We start from the raw sequence: 22309 nt of genomic DNA on the forward strand, positions 1-22309 counted from the left end.
AGGCTAAAATTTATTTCTTTACTATCATTTGTTTGCTCTCTCTTCTCATGCTCCTATTTGGATTAGAGGATTATTGGAATTTTCTTTCATTTACGTGCCTTCCTTTCTCTGCTAAGGCAAGTGGTAGGATGTTCATTTACGTAATGCGGTTGCTCTCTCTCTCTGGCAGCGTGACCTTGAAGGCGGAGCATGGGGACATCTTGGTGGACTATTCAAAGAATCTTGTTACAGAAGAAGTTATGAAGTTGCTGGTGGAACTGGTAATTTAATCCACATTGTCTAGGATAATGTTTTATAGCTTCTGATAGCTATATATTATATATAATATAAATAATCATATATATAATACATTATGATGTATGTGCGTATATACAGTACTGTGTAAAAATTTTAGGCAGGTGTGAAAAAATGCTGTAAAGTAAGAATGCTTTCAAAAATATATATTGTAATTATGTTCATCAATTTACAAAATGCAAAGTGAACAAACAGAAGAGAAATCCAAACCAAATCAATATTTGGTGTGTCCACCCTTTGCCTTCAAAACAGCATCAGTTCTACAGTAGGTACACTTGCACACACTTTTTGAAGGAACTCGGCAGGTAGATTGTTCCAAACATCTTGGAGAACTAACCACAGATCTCCTGTGGATGTAGGCTGCCTCAAATCCTTCTGTCTCTTCATGTAATCCCAGACAGACTCAATGATGTTGAGATCAGGGCTCTCTGGGGGCCAAGCCATCACTTCCAGGACTAGTTGTTCTTCTTTATGCTGAAGATAGTTCTTAAGGACATTGGCTGTACGTTTGGGGTGGTTGTCCTGCTGCAGAATAAATTTGGGGCCAATCACACACCTCCCTGATGGTATGGCATGATGGTTAAGTATCTGCCTGTATTTCTCAGCATTGAGGACACCATTGATCCTGACCAAATCTCCAACCCCATTTGCAGAAATGCAGCCCCAGACTTGCAAGGAACCTCCACCATGCTTCACTGTTGCCTGCAGAAACTCATTGTTGTACCGCTCTCCAGCCCTTCGATGAACAAACTGCCTCCTACTACAGCCACATATTTCAAATTTTGACTCATCAGTCCAGAGCACCTGTTGCCATTTTTCTGCACCCCAGTTCCTATGTTTTCGTGCATAGTTGAGTCGCTTAGCCTTGTTTCCACGTCGGAGGTATGGCTTTTTGGCCGCAGTTCTTCCATGAAGACCACTTCTGGCCAGACTTCTCCGAACAGTAGATGGGTGTACCTGGGTCCCGCTGGTTTCCACCAGTTCTGTGCTGATGGCACTGCTGGACATCTTCCATTGTCGAAGAGAAGTAAGCATGATGTGTCTTCCATCTGCTGCATTAAGTTTCCTTGGCCGACCGCTGCGTCTACAGTCCTCAATGTTGCCCATTTCTTTGTGCTTCTTCAAAAGAGCTCAAACAGCACATCTTGAAACCCCAGTCTGCTTTCAAATGTTTGCCTAGGAGAGACCTTGCTGATGGCAGTATGACTACCTTGTGTCTTGTTGCTGTGCTCAGTCTTGCCATGGTGCATGACCTGTGACATGAACCTGTCTTCCACAACCTCACCTTAGGAGCAGAGTTTGGCTGTTCCTCACCCAGTTTTAAGCCTCCTAGACAGCTGTTTCTGTTTCAGTTAATGACTGTGTTTCAACCTACATATGAAATTGATGATCATTAGCACCTGCTTGGTATAATTGGTTAATCGTACACCTGACTCTAATCCCACAAGATCCCTGACTTTGTGCAAGTGTACAAAGTGCTGCAAGTGTAAGAATTGATGCTGGTTTGAAGCCAAAGGGCTTCAATATTGATTTGATTTAGATTTCTGTTCACTCACTTTGCATTTTGTAAATTGATAAACATAAACAATTACAATATATGTTTTTGAAAGCATTCTTACTTTATAGCATTTTTTCACACCTGCCTAAAACTTTTGCACAGTACTGTATATATACACACACACACATCATAATGTATTACCTGCATTGCATGTACTTTTTACAATGAACCATAAGCAGAAAAAATCCACAAAAGCCAACTCAGCTTAAATAATCTAAAACTGAACTCTTCCAAGCACAAAAATTAATGAATTGGTAGAATGTGATGTTTTGATCACATTACGTATAAATATTTCTAGTTTCTATCATGTTGGGCTTTAGCTGCTCCTCTTCATAAAGCCTAGATACACCAACTTGCCTCCACTAAGATTGCCCTGAACATGGGATGCGTTTGGGGGTTTTGAGACTTTCCCAAGAGATGTTTTAGATTTCCCTTCCCTGGATATGTACAAGCAGTGGCTGATTTCCCATCTGTCAGGGAAGTTTGGATTTCTGCCGTGTGCAAGGGGTGAATTCAGTGCCTTCCTTCTGACTGGATTCTGTGATATGCCCGGTCCTAATTTAGAGAAAATGAAGTAGCAGGCAAGGACTCAGGCATTAACCTAGCAACACCTTGAGAAACAGCAGTTGTGATGTGTTGGACTGGCACTTGGGATACCCAGGTTCAAGTCCACACACTACCATGGAAGCTCATGAGGTGACACTGGGCCAGTTTTTCTCTTTCAGCCCAACCCACCTGAGAGGGATGTTGTTATGGGGGTAAATGGGAAGGAGGAGGGCTATGTAGGACTGCCTTGAGCTCCTATAAAAGGAGTAATTAACTCAGCTACCTTAGAGGCAGTAGGGTGTGAATGGAAAATGGATCAGCTATTTATCTGGTTCTTGCTGGAGGATTTGGAAAGCCAATTATTTCCTACATTAAATAGGTGTTTTGACTTTCAGGCCAAATCAAGAGGCATTGAAAAAGCTAGAAAACAAATGTTCACTGGAGAAAAAATCAACTTCACTGAGGTATGAGCTATTTTTATCCCTGATCTGAAGGTTCTTCATGCTCGTGAAATAGTAACCTTTGATTGGCTTCAGGCTAGAAGGGTGTGAGAATTTGGCTGCTTTGCTCAGTCCTGCAGATCAGGGAGTGTGAATTGTTTTTTAGGATTAACAGCTGTAAGCAACTGGATTAGAAAAACCATTGGATTCTTAAGTGGTACAGAACAATAATTTGAGAGGCCAGTCTGGCCCAGAGGCAGGTGGATATCTGTGAAACATGATCTCCTTGGGGTGAGGGAATTGGTGGCTACCATCTCTGGATATTTTTATCCAAGGCCCAAGATATAAATACAAATGTGAAAACATGGAAGGTCACTGTCCCCAAACTGAATAGAATAGGCCAAATATGGGGAGGGGGAGAACTGGCAAAAGAAAGAAAGCATTCAGAAATGGGCCAGATGCATCCAGCGACTGCAGAGAAAAAGTCCTGCCCCAAGAGAGGTTTTGGACTGCTGACAACTGCTCTGTTCCAAGCCCCCCTCCCTTCTGGTCCAGAACAGAAGTAGCACATGTGTACACACAACAGGCCCAAGTACAACGTGGTACTTGGCTGCACAGGAGAAAGAGCAATGTCCTTCTGTGCCTACTGGAGGTAGGAGAGTTGGAAAGGATTGAGAAGCCACACCCTCCTGCTTTGTTTTGAACATCCTGTGAGCCTCTAAAAGCTGGGTTGGGGTCTCTGGAGACATGCCTCCTCGTGACATTCAGGTGGTATAATATTTCCTCTTTTTTCTTACACTCCTTCTGGAAGGAGTGCTAGTAGGACAAGGCATCAGGGGTCAAGAAAGAGCTGCTCCTGTGTTAAGAGCTGCTCCCTTCCTGATCCAGGGAGGGCCACTTTGGTTTCCATTTGGATAATAAACTGAGCTCTGGGACTGCACATCTGCTCTTTAGCCTGCCTTTCCCCAGCATTTTGGGCCTAATACAGAAGAGGACAACCTTCTTGAAGTCAGGGGTCACTTTTTCTCAAATGTAGGGACCACAGACAATGAAATGGTGAGATCACCAGAGGAGACAGACAATATTTATGACCCAGTTTTGGGGGGTTGAGGTTAAGAGTAAATAGGGGCATTACACATTGTGAAGGCTTGATACAATTATTTTGATTCTTTCTTCAGTACATAAATAAAAGAAAAGCAGGTTTTGGCAATGTGATCTGGGCTGGAGCTCCATCCGGATAGAGCAATGTTGCAATGCCTTGATAGTCAGAAGTCCTGAGAAGGTATACAAGAAATGTGTTGAGCACTTGTTACAAAACACTTAGGTTCTGCAAAGCAAAATGACCCAGTGTTCTTTGGGAGGGGACGGGATAGCTTAAAATGTATCTTAAAGATATTACACAAGTGAAGCAAGTTCCTCAGTTACAGCAGAGGAACCCACTGAAGTTCCCCTTCCATAACTCTTGGGTTATGTTCATTATGTGGTTGTGTAATGCCTGCATGAAAGAAAAAACCAACTTTTAAATGGTTTCTGAAGAATCTCCAGTAACCCAGACTTCTTCCAACTGGGAGCCTCCAGATGTATGTGGACCAGAATGCGCAGATGATGGGGTACACTAGCCTGACACCTCTCAGGGGCATCAGACTCATAGTTGATGGCTTGCTGGTAAAAATAAAGATTGCAGGCTGACTGCTGAGGACTTGAGCTGCAGGTCTGAACTGATTGCAGGCCTGTGCAATAAGATGAGGGAAGTATATTAGCAGGAACTAGGTCATGTTTTCTAAGCTGTTAGAGTTAAGCTTGGTCATGTTTTGGTTTGGAAAGGCCTGTTAAGACTTTAAACAGAGAAGTTACCAACCTTCATGCAGCCATAGTTCTCCAAGCTAGTTTTCAGCCTTTTTGTTTCTCCAGCCTAAGAAACGTCAGTTGTGCTGTAGGTATCTAACTGTCTGGAGAAATTCTAGCCAAGGCTAGCAGCTGGCATCCTCTCCTACCCCTTTGGCTGTCACAAGTTCTAGACTCTGGTCTTACTGGCACAATGCTTGTCATACCTGGTGCAATGCCAGGTTACATCAGCATGATTTTCCTACTCTATAGGAGCATCAAGGGAGGGCTTGCTCAAGCCCTTGTCATTGCAGCAGACAAAAGAAACATGGGCCTTCTCTGTGGCTGCCCCAGTCCTGTGTAGCCTGCCTAAGGTTGCCCCCTCTGCTCTTGGTATCCCAGAAAGCTACAACACTCCTTTCTGCACAAGCTTGATCTGAGCAGACAGTTTTTAGCTACGTTATACTTACACTCCTTAATGGTTTGTTTATTTTATGCTGTTATTGTCAACTACCCAAAGTCAAGTGATTGGGGTAGTATAAAAATATTATAAATAAACAAAACCTCAGTGCCTGCCTCTAGGGAAAAGGCAGACAGGCAAGCAGCCCTCCCTGAGGAGGTCACGGACCAGGTGTCAAGAGGAGGAGGAACCAGGCCAAGGGGGCCTGGAGTCATGCCAAGGGGATTGTGGGGATGGCATCTTTGGAAGGTGTGAGGAAGAGGGATTGTTCTTGGCTTGCGTTGTTGTTGGATCAACACCTGTTCTGTGTGAACGTTCAGAAGATCGACAGTTCTGCTTTGGGTCTCTCTTGGGTAGCCTGGGCTGGCCCTGAACTTCCTTTCACTCTCCTCTTACTTCCTGATACAGAACCGAGCTGTGCTCCACATTGCTCTCCGGAATCGCTCAAATGCTCCAATCTTTGTTGAAGGCAAAGATGTCGTTCCAGAAGTGAACCAAGTATTGGAGAAGATGAAGAATTTCTGCCAGGTATAAACCATTTGCCTGACTCTGTGCCAGTCTGGGGTCCCAAACAGTTACCTTCCATTCACACTGGCTACTCAGACTTCGTGGTTTGACAGAAATGTCCCATTGCAAGATGTGCTGCTCGTGGTGTCACAGGAAGAAATAGAATGAGGTAGAGGACTGTTGTGCCAATTCTGCCCCCCATCTCATTTCTGCCTCTTTCTCAGGAGCTGAAAACTTATCTTACAGTCCCACCCATTGAAAAAGGAAGCTTTAAGAATTACATGGCTGTTAGTCTGGTTGGCTTCATATATCCTTTAGCAAGTTTGTGAGTGGCATAACGTTCTGATTTGTAAACCATGGCTGTGATCTAGCTATTTGTGATTACTCAAACTGTGATGGACTCTGTAGTCTAGCAGTATTGATTCTATAAATTATCTAATCTGTGATTAATAATTCAAATTTGCATGCCCAAAATGTATGTTTTTATATTAGCAAAGCTGGAAATTAGTTTTTAGATGAATACAGGTAGTCCTCAGTTAAAATCCATTTGTTCAGCAACCATTTGAAGTTATGATGGTGCTAAACAAAGGGACTTAACAACTGGCTGTTGCAGTGTCCTCACAGTCATGTGAACAAAATTCAGGCCTACCTGCATTATGACCATCTTTTGGCTGCCCGCTGCCTCCAGCTGCCCCCACCCACCACACCATGCACCACTGTCGTATGAGCTGGGACCTCCTTTCATGCTACCTTCTTTGCACTGGCACAGCTGGGGCCTTCTTTCACACGGAGCCCCTGGCCCATGAGAGAAGCCACAGCTACACTGTCATGAAAGAAGGCCCCAGTCGGTACAGCAGTGGTGCACGGTCTGGCGGGTGTAACAGCAGCGGACCCAGCTAGGTGGCAGGGGCAGCTGGTGGCACCGGGTAGGTGGAGGGCAGGAATGGAGGGAGATAGGCAGGTGGGGGAAGTTCAAGAGGAGGCACTCCCTTACCTTCAAAAGAGACAATAAAAATGCTAAGAAGGAAACAAAAAGGCCAGAACGCATTCTCTCTAGCAACCTACACCCAGATAAGCAGAGATTCACACCAGACAAGCAATCTAGCAGAAAACAGTACCCTAATCAAGGATCTACCAAGGAGAAAACTGCACCCCCCACCAAAACTGGCAGGGTAAGCAACTGTAAATGGAGCAAACCCCACATTCATTAGCATTGATGGTATTGCCCAGTTGGGTAATGAAATGTCTGCAAGCAAACAACCAAACGCAGCACCAAGGACTCCACAGCCCTCACCTTAGCGAGGCTCGGGGCTGGGTGGGACCAGGCTGGGAATGGCTTGGATTGGGGTGGGTCCTCGCCTAAGAACCAGTGGGATTCAGTTAGCAAAGAGAATGGCCAGGATTGTTGCCACTAAGTGATGCGGTCATGTGACATCACACTTTACAACCATGTCACTTAGCAGTGGCAATTTTGGCACTCCCCATTGCCATTGTTAACCAAGGACTTCCTGTATTACATATAACCCTCATGAAATTGTGAGTTTTATGGGAGATGGTAGAAATCATGCTGTGAATATAGTAGTCTAAGGAGAATGTAGTGTGGAGGTATAGATTCAGGCGTAAACAGGAAGATACCCTTGTTTGTTGTGGAATTATGGCTACAAGCATACATTGGAACAAGCTGGGGAGGGAGAATTGAATCATGAAGAGAAAGGCCCATGGAAAAGTATCTGGCATAGAAGAGGCAGAATAAGAAAACAGGCTAAATCACTGAGGAAACTAAGACTGAAGACTTGGGGTAAAGTTAGGACTATGGAATTGTAAGAACCAGACTGTCTTGCAGGTTGAGTCAGATGAGCAGGTTGAACTCTCCCCAGTATCAGAACAATAAGGCATTCATTTATATAATAAATAAAAATAAGGTGGTTGTTTTTTAAAAATTTCTTTCTTCGCTGAGAGACCTCCAGATAGTCCTCACAGAGTCCCTGGGCGGTTTTCTTTTCTGGCCATGGCACCCCCAGACCTGCTTGTCTTCCACAGGATGGTTGCACTGAGGCAGCCAGCTGTTGCTTGGATGTGGAGGAGGCAGCTCAGGGCAAACCCTACAGCAGGAGGAATTTCCTGTTGCCTCGCAAGCAGGGCATTTTTAAAAAACATTTTTTCATGTGCCCATCTATCTCCTCCAAAAGTTGTATGCAGATTTGTCCACCAAGATTTAAGCATGGCTGTATATGGATGAAACTGGAGTGTTGATCTCTAATTCTGTCTGCAGAGACTTGGAGTATTCGGGAGGCAGGGCCTTGCTTGTTCTCTCCATAGGCATAACCTGCAGCTTGGCTAGACTAGCTCTGGGTCAGAGCTTGTTTGTGCCAGGGACTTGCTGATATAAGCACGACTGCCCCTGTCAGGTAGACAACATGAACCCAAATGCCAGGTGATACAGACTGGGCAGAGGGGGAAAGTGGTGGTTTGGCAGTTTTTACTTGGCCAGCCGGGACAGGAGGATGGGAAAAGTTGGATGTGTTGCCATGCGTTCCCCTGAAGTTAGGTGAGATCCAGAGCTCAGTTCATGTCAGCCCTTCAAGGAAGACCAGAATAGGAAACCAATGACTATAGATCCAGAACTACTTTTATTGGAACAGCTATAGTAACAGAATCTTGCAAATCTGAATGTGCTTCCCCTTCCCTGCTTTATTTTTGTGTGAACTAGGGAGGGGCTTGTCTGAGATGTTTACTCACGCTACTTTCTTGGCCTGGGCTCAAGCCCCACTTATCTGACCATTGCCTTGGTAGCAGCTCTTCCTCCTGTCCTTCAAGGCCACTCCCTCTTCTCTCTGCAGTTCCCCTCAGTTCCAGTCGGTGTGGACCTTGTGCTGCACTGTTCTTGGCTGCCTCCGTTCTTGGTGGGTCAGTTCCTCACAGTAGCCTGATTGCACAAAGCATCTACACAATAATACCCTGCACTTTTGAGCAGAATGCCATTATTCTTAAGCTATGCAAAAAGTAATTATTTATATTTATTAAAGAATTTTCATATAATAAAAGACAAATCCCCCCCAAAAACAAAAAAGATGCAGGAAAAGAAAAAGAAACCTAATCAAGAAATATATAAATGACTTCCGACCTTCTTTTCAACAAATAATTACTTATCTTATTGTCCCTCCCTCTTAAATATTTTATAAATCCCATCACCCCTTCATTTAGTCCACATCTTTCTTAATCTTCAAATCCATAAATCATCAATTAATTGTTTTCTTTTTTCAGCAAAAAGTCCATATAAGGTTTCCAGTCTTTAAAAAAAGTTTTAGTTGTTTGTTCTCTGGCCAAACAGGTCAGTTTTGCCATTTCTGCAAATTCTGACATTTTCACAATCCACTCCTCCACTGTGGGAAGCAAAGAGTATTTCCTTCAGTTGCTGAACTCGTGCATAATTCAGGTTCCAGAGGTGCCTCTTTGAAATCTTGTTTAAAAAAAATCAAATGTCAGCTGGTGGTCAGCCAGGCACCTGAAATCCGATGTCCAGATCCTGACTTGTCCTCCCCAAGAGGCAAGTCATGCTTCCTGAAAGGACTGTTGTCTTCTTTCTTACAGAAAGTCCGTAGTGGTGAGTGGAAAGGCTACACTGGAAAAACCATCACTGATGTGGTCAACATTGGCATTGGTGGTTCTGACTTGGTAAGGAGGTCTCTGCAGCATCTGTCTCTGCAGGAGTGGTGAGTTCAGGGGTTTAGCAATATTCAAGGCTTGTCCTCTTCGTCCAGGGGCCCCTCATGGTGACTGAAGCACTGAAGCCTTATTCTAAGGGAGGCCCTCGTGCTTGGTTTGTGTCCAACATCGATGGCACTCACATGGCCAAGACTCTTGCGGAGCTGAATCCTGAGACAGCGCTTTTCATCATTGCCTCCAAGGTATGTCCTGGCCTGGGGAAGGGACAGTTTTCCCCATTCTTTCAAAAGTAGAGTAAAGGCGATATCTGCATTTGCTGGCAAGCCCAAAGTTAAGCCCTGCTGCAGCAGCTCTTGGGCTGAGGACTAGTCCACTAATGGGTTATTGATGTGGTGAAAAATATTCAAAGTGTGTGTGAGCCCTAAGCATATATACTCATGTTTTCATCCATATTAAGATTGTCTTTTTAAACAAATTGAAGAGCACTCACCCAGCAAATGTCCAACATGCAGCTCTGAAGGTTTTTCAATCTTAATGAAACTAAGCAAAACAAACTCCAAGGTGATTAAAAAGGTGAGGTTTGGATGAACTTTAAGTCTTTAAAAAGGCTATATTAATGGCTCAGCATGATGAAACCCACAACTCTCAGCTAATTGCAAGCGGCTGCAAAAACAGCAGTTTCTGCTGCCGACTCATTTAAAAAATACCCCAGCTGTCCAGAATGCATGAGAGTAATCTCAAGATCTCTCTTTTATCCAGAGAGAATTATGGGCAGTCTGGATCCCACATCCAGCTGCCTTTCAGCCACAGTGCCCCCATGAAACGCAGATGTCAGTTCTCCAGCCTCACCGGAAGCAGACTTTCCAGAAGAGAACTTTATCTGAACGAATTGCAGTTGCTAAACAAGGAGAGGGTATAAGTCATTTGTTTGGTTAATGAGCAAGTCAGATTGTCTGGAACTCAGAAATAACAAGTTCCATGCTTAAAGCTGGAGCAGACAGGAGAGAAGGCAATCACCAGCTTGAGAGAATCCAAAATTTTAAAAACAGTTGTTACAGAAAGGGACTATACACATTTTTCCACGAATAGTGCCTTGGTGGCTTTTACCCCAAATGTGCGAAGAGTTCCAAAATGGCTTGCCTTCTTCTCCAAGTAATAAACAGGTGTGTTTGCAATTAACACAGTTAAAGTGTCAAATTAAGTCAAAAGAACTGAAAACATGCAAAGAGGTATTTGAATGTGTTGAAGCAGAATTGCTAAAGACGCTGAAGCCATTGATTTATAACAGTTTGGAGTTCTGTTGTTCTTGCCATTTCTGTGACTGACAGAACCTAGATGAAATACGAAAAATGCAAGAACTTCTTGTCAGTGTGCTTTATGATTTATACAGAGCACAGAATTTGGCTTTTCTCTGTGTAGAATCTGGGTTGTCTTTATTATAGGCCTTGGTAATGAAGTGTTTAGAAAGAATCTAAGTTATTTGACGTGTACACAAACATCCTTCATCTGTTAGTGCTAAACTGATGAAAAACTAAGCATTTCTTCATCCTGCCTCTGCAGCGTGTCAGATTACCCAGATTTTAAGTATTGGCCTCTGCAGCTGCTGTGTAGCTGATTCTGTCACAAAAACCTCAAAGGGCTGCAGAGGCACCAGTTGAAGGAACCTTCTTCCTGGCCTTGTGATTATCATGCACTAGATGCCACGACCACTCTGTAGATGACCTGGCCAAGTTTCTAACTCTTTCTTCTTTCCTGGTTCCTAGACTTTTACCACTCAAGAAACAATCACAAATGCTGAAACTGCCAAAGAATGGTTCCTTCATGCTGCTAAAGACGTAAGTAGAAGTTTGTTCGTTTCCAGTATTTATATCCCACCCCAGTCCTAACAAACTCTGGGTGGGTAATAAGAAAGTAAAGTATATAATATAAAAAGCAATGAGAAAAGTAAAACAACATAATAAGGTGCCAGGAACAGCTAAGAGCCAAAATATAGCTTTAACTTGTTTCCACATGCTGGTAGGATTAGGGCTATCTGTCCTTCCAAAGAGAGGGGTGTGCCATTGAGAAGACTATTGCTTGGTCCACACCCCGTGAACCTTGTGAGGAGTGGGGACATCATCCGGCCTTTTCTGGATGTTCAATTTGCCTGGGAGTATCCAATAATTTGTCTGCAAAAGATTGCCTGGCTCTGTCTTTCTGTGAATGGTTACTTAAGTATAAAAGAGGTAGGGAACAAGATAGGATCCACCACTATAACACTTCTGCCTGGTGCCAAGGAAACAGTTTTTACTCTAAAGGTGTGTGGGTATGGCCTTCTTTATCTTCGGGAAAGTCTATCTTTAGGAGGACAATTTTTGGATTTTTCAACAGTTTCACTTGGACTGTTGGCACTTTGGCTTCCTAACAGGATGTCTACATTCAAAGTCCAGCAACACGCCCCTCCCCCTTAAATTCCTATTCAAGCTGAAGTTCTTGACATAAAGCTTAGTGCAGATACAGAACATGGGTGCATCCATTCCCTCCCTTGTCCACTTTTAACCATAGTTGCTAAAGCTGTATCTGAGCCATGGATTCAAACTCTGCTTTATGAGGGAACCACATTAGTACTGGTGAGATTGAAATTGGCAAGGAAGGGAATTTTGCTTGGGATGAAGCACACATTTCTGAAAGAGGCTCCTGGCTTCCACATTTTAGCCAAGCTGTTTTATTAAATGCCTTGGGGCATTGTGGGGCCAATTATGCTGCAAGAGAACATGAGATGCCTTTGCAACTTGGCTGCTTTTTCTTGGACTGTGCCCAGGTATATTTAAGAGAGAGGGTGGCCTTTGCAGAGATGGATGCTTAGTCTATGAATAGGCTTCCTCAAATTATTCCTTCCATTCTCCGGTACCTTCTCTGCTGTCTTTATCCTATCAGCCTCTCTGTTGGCAGTGCTAGTTAGCTGATGGAATCAAAACATTGCCCATTTTTTTTAAGTGCAGAGGATGCTAGATTGAGGACCCATTAATGAGTTTCGGGATGGAGCTGTAGCATATAGCGATCTAGGAGAGTGGACCCTTATGTGTTGCTGTCCAGCTAAAGGCATAAAGCAGTGGCTTCCAGACTGCATTCAGAACAAGAGCAGGATTATCAAAGTGTCCCTGATATTCCCCAGTGACAGCCTGTACACACCCACACCCTTACCAGCAATGAGTTTGCAGCCTTGCAGGTCGCCAGTTGGCTATGCTCCAAAATGCACATGATTGGCTAAATATGGGAAGAAGTGAACTATGATGTATCCTTGATGGGGGAGGAGTAACAATAAGTTTGTAACTGCTGTAAGGAAGATCATTTAAATATTTCTTTTTCTTTCCTTATTATTGCACTTTTTGTTTATTTTTTTTTCTTAACTTCATTTTCTGTATTTTTTTCTATATCTTTTACCTGTTTAAAAAGTAAAATAAAATAAAAAGTAAAGTAAAAGTAAAGTAAAATAAAATAAAATAAAAAAAGTAAAATAAAAATTATATTTAAACAAAAACATGTAATATTGCTTTAACTGGTTTGCTTTGTTTATTAAAGCCTTCTGCAGTGGCCAAGCACTTCGTCGCCCTCTCTACCAATGGGGTGAGTACATTGCTTGTGTGCGTGTGCATATCCATTTTTAAAATCTGTAGTTTCAAGCCAGTATTTTACTAATCTGATATTTGAGGTTGGCGATCCTAAATCTCCAGGATTGATAGATCGAATTAAGGTGTGATGCTTTACTGAAAATAACTGAATGGAGTGGATCTGTGAATGTCTGCCCTGGAGGTTGTGGGTGGGGGTGGGAAATTCAGTCTTACAGATCTCTGTATGTGAGCACATCAATGACCCATTTCTCTCTCTTCTGCTGGTATTTTAGCCTAAAGTCAAAGACTTCGGAATTGACACTGAAAATATGTTTGAGTTCTGGGATGTAAGTAAAATCTGTGCAAGGTCACCTCTGTTATTTGGGCAGTGTTTTCTTCTCATCTCCAGCACCCTCTTCTAGCGTATGTTCTGCCCCCTCCACACACGCAGTGGCGTGGTCCTGAGTGTTGAAATGCTGGTGTCGAAAAAGGCTTCTCTACCCCCTCGCGGACCTTTTCAGATCATTTTGGAATGTAAACCACTTTCCTCCCGATGAATTGTGTCCTCTGCCAGCAGCATTCAGAGAACGCTGACTTAGACCTTTGCCAGCCTCCCCACCTCCTAGGCTCTGGCCCCTCTGTTGCAGGAGCAGAAGTAGATGTTGGGCAGACAGCTGTGCGGTGCTGAACACCCACGAGAGGCTGACAGGACTCACCGTGGCAGCATTGATGCCAGGGCAGGTCAGCCGCAGTTGCAGCAGGTGAAGCGTCCTGCTCCTCAGCTGTCCTGCCACGTGCTCAGTGATCAGTCCAGGAGGGTGTTGCCCCCATTTTGGCCTAGACAGCTGCTGGGTAAAAAAAGAGCCTTAGCTGCTCGCAGGTTGGTCCGAAGATGCTATTATAAGCCATGACATTTGCTTGTGGAAGCTTGTTATCTGGGCCACTAAAGGTCACATCTTGGTGGAGACCTCGACCCTGAATTTCCCAAGTCTTGCAAGTGGTCTGAGCAAAATGGCTTCGGCAGTAAAGATTGGGAAGCTCTGGTGATATGATGGCCAGAATGTAATCTTAATTACTAATCATTTAAATTGGAAGCCTTGTCTGCTCCATTCGTGTATCCACAGGAACTTTGCCCTGAGTAATCTGCCTTTTGGAGGAAGGCAGGAAGTATTTGTCAGTTGCAATACTTACTTTCCTGCTTGTTAATCTTAGTAACGTATCAAGTGTCCCCTCCTGACTTTCTTCTTCTCATGTACAGAACATGACTGACGTTGGGTGCCAAAAATGCACTCCTTATGTCCCCACTGGGGATTCAGAAGTATTCTCCCATAGATTCTAGAGGGAATGAAATTGGGTGCTGCAGTTGATCCATGGTAGGATGAACTCCTGCCAAAGCCTAATCAACATAGCTTTTTCTGGGGAAGGGCAGATGCTATCTGGCCATTTATCATTTGGACAAGCATTTCTGCAGATTTGAATCAGAGCAAACATTTGCAGAATTATCCATTGCCAACAGAGGCCAGGCCTGACTCTCCTTTGATGGAAGCAATGGGAAGGGTGGCCGCAGGGCGCTTCTTTGTGCTGGAGGTACCCTGATCCTCCGGGCCTAGAAGGGCTGCTCCTAGACTTTGTCTCCTCAAGCTTCCATTTTAATTCCCAATCCGAGGATAAATGTGGTAATATCTGTTTCTCTTTCCTCCCCTTTGCAGTGGGTTGGTGGACGTTACTCACTGTGGTCAGCCATTGGCCTCTCCATCGCTCTGCATATTGGTGTGTATCTCTGCTCCCCTGTGAACCTGATAGTTCCCTGGAGGCTGATTAAAGTTAGTTTAGCTTAATAGCTGATTGGATCATTCTTAAGTGTAAATAGCATTTCTTGGGGAAAGAAAAGGGTTAAAAAAATCTTAGAAGGTTGTAGAATTCTAGCAGTCTTTTGTGTTTCCATACCTATTAAGTAGATTCTCAGTTAATTTTACATTAATTAGTGATTCAGACTTTAATAGAATTTAATAGAACTGAACACTATTAAATCACTCTGGTTTCTCTAATGACATTTTTTTTTCATGAATGGAACTGTTGGATTGGCAGCAGACACAATGCATGGTTAACTCATGCCGGCTTTGCATGGTAGGAATTGCAGTCCAGCAAATCTTGGTGACAGATTATTGGAAGGTCCTCCTAGCTATATTGACAAACTGTTGTGTAATGTTGGTTTATTATCGCCTTGTCTCTCCCTTGGGCTTCTGGCTGCTGTGCAGAAAGACTTCATGCTACGCTGAAGCCCAGCAAGGCCTGGCCCCATTCTTGCTGTAGCAGCTGCAGAAAGAGTTCAGAGGGCTGCCACTTCCTCAGAGGTTTACCTTTGGCCTTCTGGTAAACCCCCAGCCATAGACAAGCAACTTTGCTAGCCATTTCCTTCCCAGACAAAGTTCTTATCCTTCAACTGAGACAAAATAATGCTTACTATAAAAATACAATTCTGAGAAAGCAGATAAAGAGTCTTAGAAATATTTTGGATTTATTGTATGGACAGTATTGTAGGAAGTGAGTGGTGATAGTGATAGAGGAAGGCTTTTTGGTTGACCAATACAGGTGGAGCTTAGTAAGAGCAAAACTGTATGTTTAATGTATTCAGACCAGTGATCCCTTCACTAGATTCCTGCATAGTTGGGCAGGTGGTCTGGAGAGAAGAGAGAGGTGGGCAAAGAGTCCTTGTCAGGCAGAGGGAGGGTCTTTTAGCAGCATGAACATTTGCTCCAAGACCTCTTGAGAGCTGTTTGGGCAGCAGAATTAAGCCAGAATTCAGAGACTGGAAATGGCAACAATTCACGACTCATACGAGTAGAGTTCCCCAAGCTTGCTCTGATCCCTAGGGATTTTGCTTCTGGGCTGCTATTTGTCAGTTCAGATATACAAGCCAGCTAGGCTGAAGAATGGAAGGCCCGTGGATGCTGCTCTACAATTCATAGCAGTAGTGCTGGGAGCTGAATTTCATAACATCTGAAGACTCACTCTGTGCAACCTGTGTTTTAGCATTACAGACAGTCCCCTACTTACGAACAGGTTATGTTCCAAGAGGCTGTTTGTAAGTCCGTTTTGTTCGTAAGTTCAACCAAGTAAAAAGTTAAAAAAAAAAAGAGCAGGAGGCAGGGCAGCAGTGTGAGCAGAGGAGCCCTATCTTCTGCTGCCAATGCGTCACCAGGTGAGGCAGGAGAAGGGGTAGTAGTGGAGGAGAAGGGAATGAAGGACGAGCCAGTGGGCCGCGGGCCGCTCTGTTGCCAGGTGAGGCAGGAGAGGCGGCGGTGGCTCCTTGGGTGAAGGATGAGCCAGTGGGACTCAGCCTGCTCCATTGCCAGGCAAGGCAGGAGACCTCCACCCCCTTTCCCCTGTCCTCTGCCGCCACCCCCTCTCCTGCCTCACCTGACAACGGAGCGCGCAGCGTAAACTAACCCTTTCTGGGAACACCAACTCCAGTGCAAACCTCAAATGCAAATGTCCTGCAAACTAACCCTTTCCCGCCTTCTCCTGACTTCCAGTTCCAACTTCCAGCCCGACTTCAGGTTCTGACTTCGGGTCCATCTTGTTCATATTGGTGAAAGTTCACAACATGAAAGTTTGCAAGTAGGGGACTGTCTGTATATCCAAACCCAGCCAGCTTTCTTTTTTTTGCTCTCTGAAGCTCATAATTTTAAGTTCTGTACCTGACCATAGCAGTTGATGGAACCTTCTACAAAGGCTTGAAGTTGCTCAGTTTCATGCTTCTGGAAGGATGATGAACCTCATAACTTTTTATTGCTCCCTGTGTCTGACTGCTGCCTCTGGAACTCTCTGTGGCCAGTTTGTGCCTTATTGTTCAGGGATACCATGAATATCAGGGTTTTAAGACCAGATTCTTTTAGATTGACCCATCTTCAGCTCTCTTAGGAAGCTTTAAGGCCTGTGATTCTATTTTATATATACATATGTATATAATTTTATTAAAAGTTTTAAGAGCAATAGTAAGAATTAATACAAAACAAAATTAGAACAGAGAAAATGAAAAAGAGAAAAATAACAGAGAAAGCTAAAAGTGCAATAAAAAAAAAGAAATAAATAGAACAATATAAAGAAAGATATAAAGATATAAAGAAATAGCTTCCAATATTCTTCACAGCAGTTATAAGTACAATTACATTTTAACCTCTCTCTCTAAAGTTACATCATGACTCTCTTCTTTCTATAGTCTATCCTGTCTATTCATCAAAACCATAAATCACAATATATCTGCCATGATCATCAGTCAGTATAAGTTTTGGATGTAATTGAGGATTTATATTTTTGAAGATAAAATTGAGGATTTTTTAAATTCCTGCTGAAATAAATTCTGCACCCAGATTTTTGTGACTCAAATATTTTATATCCTTTTTTCTAATATGTGCTGCTTGTAAGCAAATCACATCTTGTTTTAACTTTTTCAAATAATTTTTAAAAATTCTCTTTTGGGGAACATTTATTCCATTTATAGTCCACATTAAGCATTTATAATCCATAATTAGGCCAAGTTTTTAGAAAAGTCAGTACCCGTGGCACCCAACGTAGAATCATCTTGAGTGTCTTGTACCTGTTGTGGCATTTGTTTAGTCACATTTGTCATTGTCACTTCCATTTGTATTTCCTCCATCTTTAAATTTCCCCCCAAAAAATCTCTTCCTTTGTGCACAGAGTTCAGTCTGAATCTCTGCTGTTTAAAAGTAAAAATCACCACTTCCAACTTATCCCATCTAAATGGAATCATCTTCTGTTTAAGTTTGTCAGAAAAAAATACTCTTTTGTCTTACATAATATTCTAACTGGAATTTCCTTAAGTACGGTTACATCTATATTGTCAATCATCAATCTAGTATTAAAATGCTGCTCCAAAATGTGATCTCTAGTCTTCCTTACAAAGTGGACAAGGACAACCCTTGGAACATTTCTTAATTTTGCAAAATGTGTATTAATCCTATAAACTTTATAATTCTATGTCTCATTGTCATCTTCCTCCCAATCCAGGAATTTAGACAGAGACTTAACAATCTTTTCTCTGATATCTTCTCCATGTTCTTCTGGAATTGCTCTTAGATCAGGGGTCGGGAACCTTTTTGTCTGAGAGAGCCATGAACGCCACATATTTTAAAATGTAATTCCGTGAGAGCCATACAATATGTTTAAAACTAAATACAAGTAAATGTGTGCATTTTATGTAAGACCAACACTTTTAAAGTACAATAAGTCTCTGAATTCTTTTTAATAACGTTGTTATGCTGTTGCTAACTAGCCTGTGAACATGGAGAGGCTATTATGGATCTTTTGGTGAGCCTCCACAGGCAGCCAGTGGCGTGTGGACCCAGTGGAAGCTGAAGACTACCTGCCGGTATCTGACATCAAAGCTAAATCTTGCAGTTGATGGCCCTATCCCCAAACCCCAAGAGCAGATACAGATATTGGCATTTTTTTTCTTGAAATTTGGCACCTTGCTTAACATGGCTCCTAGGCAACTGCAGTGAGCTACAGTTACTGCATGCCAAAACGATACACAACTTTTCATACTTGCATCACAACATTGCATGCAAGCATGAAAAGGTAGAGGTTGAGTTGAGCAGTTGAGCAGCACTTTCCGCCCGCGTGGTGCATATTCTTGGAGCGCGTGCGTCTGTCCTTCGCTCGTGCTCTTTTGCTGCGTGTTCGCCTTTTCCCGGGGAGCTGCTGGGTGCTCCGGTGTCGTCTCGCCGCCGCCCGTTATTTTTTTTATTAAAGATTTGGCAGCGAGCCAGATGCAGCCATCAAAAGAGCCACATCTGGCTCGCGAGCCATAGGTTCCCGACCCCTGCTCTAGATCTTAAAATTCTGTTTCTCTCAATCCCAGTAATGCCAAGTTATACCAATCTTTCTCCATCTCTGTTTATAACTTCTGTCTTATTTTCCAGAACTTCCACTTTATCAGTAATTTGCTTTAGATCTCCAGCCAATTGTCTTACAGATTCTTTAGTCTTCTTAATTTCTTCATGTCCTTTTTCATTCCTGCAAATCTTTCTTCCATTTCCTTTTTAAAAGCATCCAAACTATTGACAACCGTTGCGGTCACTTTCTTGCCAAATTCCTCAAACATTTTCTGCAATAAATTTGGTGAAATGCCCGTATCTATAAGTTGTTCTAATGAAACTCTACTTTCTTCTCCTAATCTTGTAGCTTTTCTTGTGGTTGCCATTATGAGAAAGTGAAAGTATGTCAATTACTAGAATAAAAGTAAAAGGCAGGCTTCTCTTTTTTTTTTCTGCTTTGCTTTTTTCTGTCTTTAATAGTCCTAATTAGCTCTCTGTAGTTACAGTCACACAGTCTGGTTCATATTACCCTAATTTTGTAAAATTCACCAATTATCTCCTTTCCTTAATAATAAACAATCAACATTCCCATGAAGGTCCGGTCTGTTTGTCTAATTTTACTATTTTCAAAGGCACTTTCATCAGAAAAAAAAATGATTCTTCTGCTTGTCCCCTTTATCTGTTTAAAACTTTCTTTCATCTTAAAAGAAAGAACACATCTTAAAACTTTTCTCACAATTTTGTTAAGCTTTTTGCTTTTAAATTAAAATCCTTTAGGATAGCATTTTTTTCCTCTTCTTCATTCCAAAAAGAAGGCAATTCACCGAGAGTCTTTGTTTTTCCCTGCAGTTCAGAATATCCCTCTTTAGTTGTAAATTAATTATATCCAAAGGTGTTTAAGAAAGTAAGGTTTTTGCTGGTCATATGTCCATAAAGGCTGCACAGTGGTTTAGGGTGCGTTGATATTCCCTTGGCTCCCAAGCTGCTCAGCTCATGATCGACCACAAGAAACTCAATTCCTGTGGTCTCCTCATGTGGAGCTACTATCCAGAGTGCAAGTGGGCGATCCCCTGATCTCTCCTTCCTCCAGAGAGATTTTCGTCAGCCAGAACCTTATCTCCGGGCCACTGATCTCACCACGGTGCTGTCCCCACTCACAGGGACGTCTAACCTACAGTTGGGTCCTCACCCAGAAGCCTAAAGCCTGTGATTCTCATGGGGCAGAGAAAGGCCTTCTGGATCTTGATACTGCCTCATCCCTCCTTTCTCAGTTTTAAATGCTGTTCTATTCCAAGAGAACAACAATGCTTCAGAGGCATTAGGCCTTGGACTTTAAAATCTGCACTCTTGAAATATATATTCTGTTTTTAATAATAAAACTATTTTAATTAGGTTTTGACAATTTTGAGAAACTGCTTGCTGGAGCCCACTGGATGGTAAGTCCCTGAATCTTTTTAGCAGCTGATCTCCCACTGAGGGTGGGATCTGGGCTTTGGGGGAGATTGGTGACTGTGGGCTACATGTGGCCCCCAGATTACACTGCTAAGATTCAGCAGGAAGTTGCTGCAATTTTCCAGGTCTTTTGTTTGTTTGTTTGTTTTGTTTACAAAAGAGCTAAAATAAAATGTTAAGTCTCTTTTTCCCTCCTAGACACCCCCCCCAACAAAATGCACAGAAAAAGGGACAGAAAGAGCCTATTCTCTCTAATAATTCCAGAGTGCCCTGAGGTTGAAAAAAATGCTAAAAACACATGACTGTACAGCATCTAGCTGTCATCTTGGGACTCATGGGTAAAACCTGCTGGGAGGCCAAATTCCAGGGAAGAAATTCTCTGCCCGAAACTACCTCCAGAATCGGATCCCTTCTTTGATTTGAACCAGCTTGTAAGTTGGTCTCTTAAAGGTCTGGGTGGGCAGCCCCAAGGAGAAAAAAATGGGTGCCAGTGATGCAGGACAGGATTCTGAGCTATTGGACCTGGGTTTGAATTTCCACTGGCCAAGAACACTGCTGCCTTAACTTTCACAAAACAATTTTTTTTTTCCTAACATTTGACCTGAATTTGGGAAGCCCTAAAAATCTTGGTGTTCCATTAGAGTTTTGTACTGGGTCTTCTGGGGCTCTAGCTTGTCCTATTAATCCAGTTTCATTTTTATACTGCTTGCTTAAAAGGACAATCACTTCCTCTCAGCCCCCCTAGAGAAGAATGTCCCTGTGCTGCTGGCAATGTTGGGGGTCTGGTACATCAACTGCTACGGGGCAGAAACCCATGCACTTCTGCCATACGACCAGTACATGCACCGCTTTGCTGCTTACTTCCAGCAGGTGAGGCTGGCTCCTTTTTGTTCCCTAGGGGACGGGGTCCTTACTCACTTAGGAGGGATGAGAGCTATGCTTCAGCACATGCTGAGGGTGGCCTTTGGCTGCCTTGAGCCTTGGGGGCAGCCCCCCATCTGACCTGGTGGCACATGCATCAATGGGGTGTGTGTATTCCTAAACACCATCTGACTCTCATCACATGCCTCCAGTGCACTTGTACCATCTCTGGCCAGAATTGAGCCTCATCCATTTCATGACAGGTGCAAAGGCCTAAGTAAGTCTGATGGTGTTCTGCTCTTGATCAGGGGGATATGGAATCAAACGGGAAGTACATCACAAGAAAGGGCACTCGTGTGAACTATAATACTGGACCAATTGTGTGGGGCGAACCTGGAACCAACGGCCAACATGCTTTCTATCAGCTGATTCACCAAGGTAGGGAGAAAGGGGATGGGTTTTTTAACCATATTAGCCATTTGAATTGTTCAATGTCAGATATCTGTTCAATTGCTCAAGATAGCTTGTGGGAGCACTGGGTGAGTGCAGACTAACAGACATTTAAAATACTGTACAGAGCTGCACGTTTAGCTGTACAGAACTTGTCCCAAGTTCTTTATGGCCAGTCTAGTGGTGCGGATGTTCTCTGCACAGCAATCATGGTGGTGTCAGACTCTATGGCCCTCCAGATCTTGTTGAGATTCAGTTGGCTTCACCAGTAGACAATGTGGCCCATGACCAGAGTTGGGATAAGGTGATCTGTACCCCAGCAGTAGTTCCCTGTCTCTGCTATAAAATGACTTTTTCCTTGATCTTTTTGCAGGTACTCGCATGATCCCTTGTGATTTCCTGATCCCAGTCCAGACACAGAATCCAATCAGAAATGGCCTGCATCACAAGGTGAAATGGCTTGCAATCCACTTTTTCCCTAACTGTATTAAACCTTGTGCTAAGCTCTGTCCGGTGCCTGTCTAATTTTGAAAGAGCAACCTTCCTGCCCCAAATAATTTCAAAGGAACGGTTAATGAGTCTCTTTCTTTTATACGGGATAACTCTTCCCCCACTCTCAAAATATTGTGTCAACCCTGTGTTTCCTTCTACTATTTTGAGTGATAATATGTAACATTGCTGCCATTGTAAAGTGTAAATTCTGCACAACTGCCACAAGACTCTACTGCAGCAATTTCCCCATTTTAGTCATGATTATTTTCCGAGGAAATGATGCCAAATGTTGAGAAAGGGGTTCCTAGGTGGAACTGAATGACTTATTT

General features: G+C 43.1%; 1 protein-coding gene across 2 annotated transcripts in view; it reads left to right on the forward strand.

Moving 5' to 3' along the window:
* The window catches only part of GPI (glucose-6-phosphate isomerase), a 28915-nt gene that overhangs the window by 3495 nt on the left and 3111 nt on the right, over positions 1-22309 (forward strand). For both annotated transcript variants that reach the window (XM_088135519.1, XM_088135520.1), the window contains exons 2-14: positions 170-260; positions 2794-2862; positions 5531-5650; positions 9221-9304; positions 9391-9537; positions 11059-11130; positions 12857-12901; positions 13179-13232; positions 14595-14655; positions 20118-20161; positions 20895-21047; positions 21347-21476; positions 21862-21938. In XM_088135519.1, the coding sequence (XP_087991645.1) occupies positions 170-260; positions 2794-2862; positions 5531-5650; positions 9221-9304; positions 9391-9537; positions 11059-11130; positions 12857-12901; positions 13179-13232; positions 14595-14655; positions 20118-20161; positions 20895-21047; positions 21347-21476; positions 21862-21938 (1147 nt within the window). The remainder of the gene's footprint in view (positions 1-169; positions 261-2793; positions 2863-5530; positions 5651-9220; positions 9305-9390; positions 9538-11058; positions 11131-12856; positions 12902-13178; positions 13233-14594; positions 14656-20117; positions 20162-20894; positions 21048-21346; positions 21477-21861; positions 21939-22309) is intronic.

This window comes from Python bivittatus, unplaced genomic scaffold (genome assembly GCF_059951505.1).
Source record: "Python bivittatus isolate LINGU-HERP-01145 unplaced genomic scaffold, Pbiv_v1 ctg000170_np1212, whole genome shotgun sequence".
Taxonomy (NCBI): Eukaryota; Metazoa; Chordata; class Lepidosauria; order Squamata; family Pythonidae; genus Python; species Python bivittatus.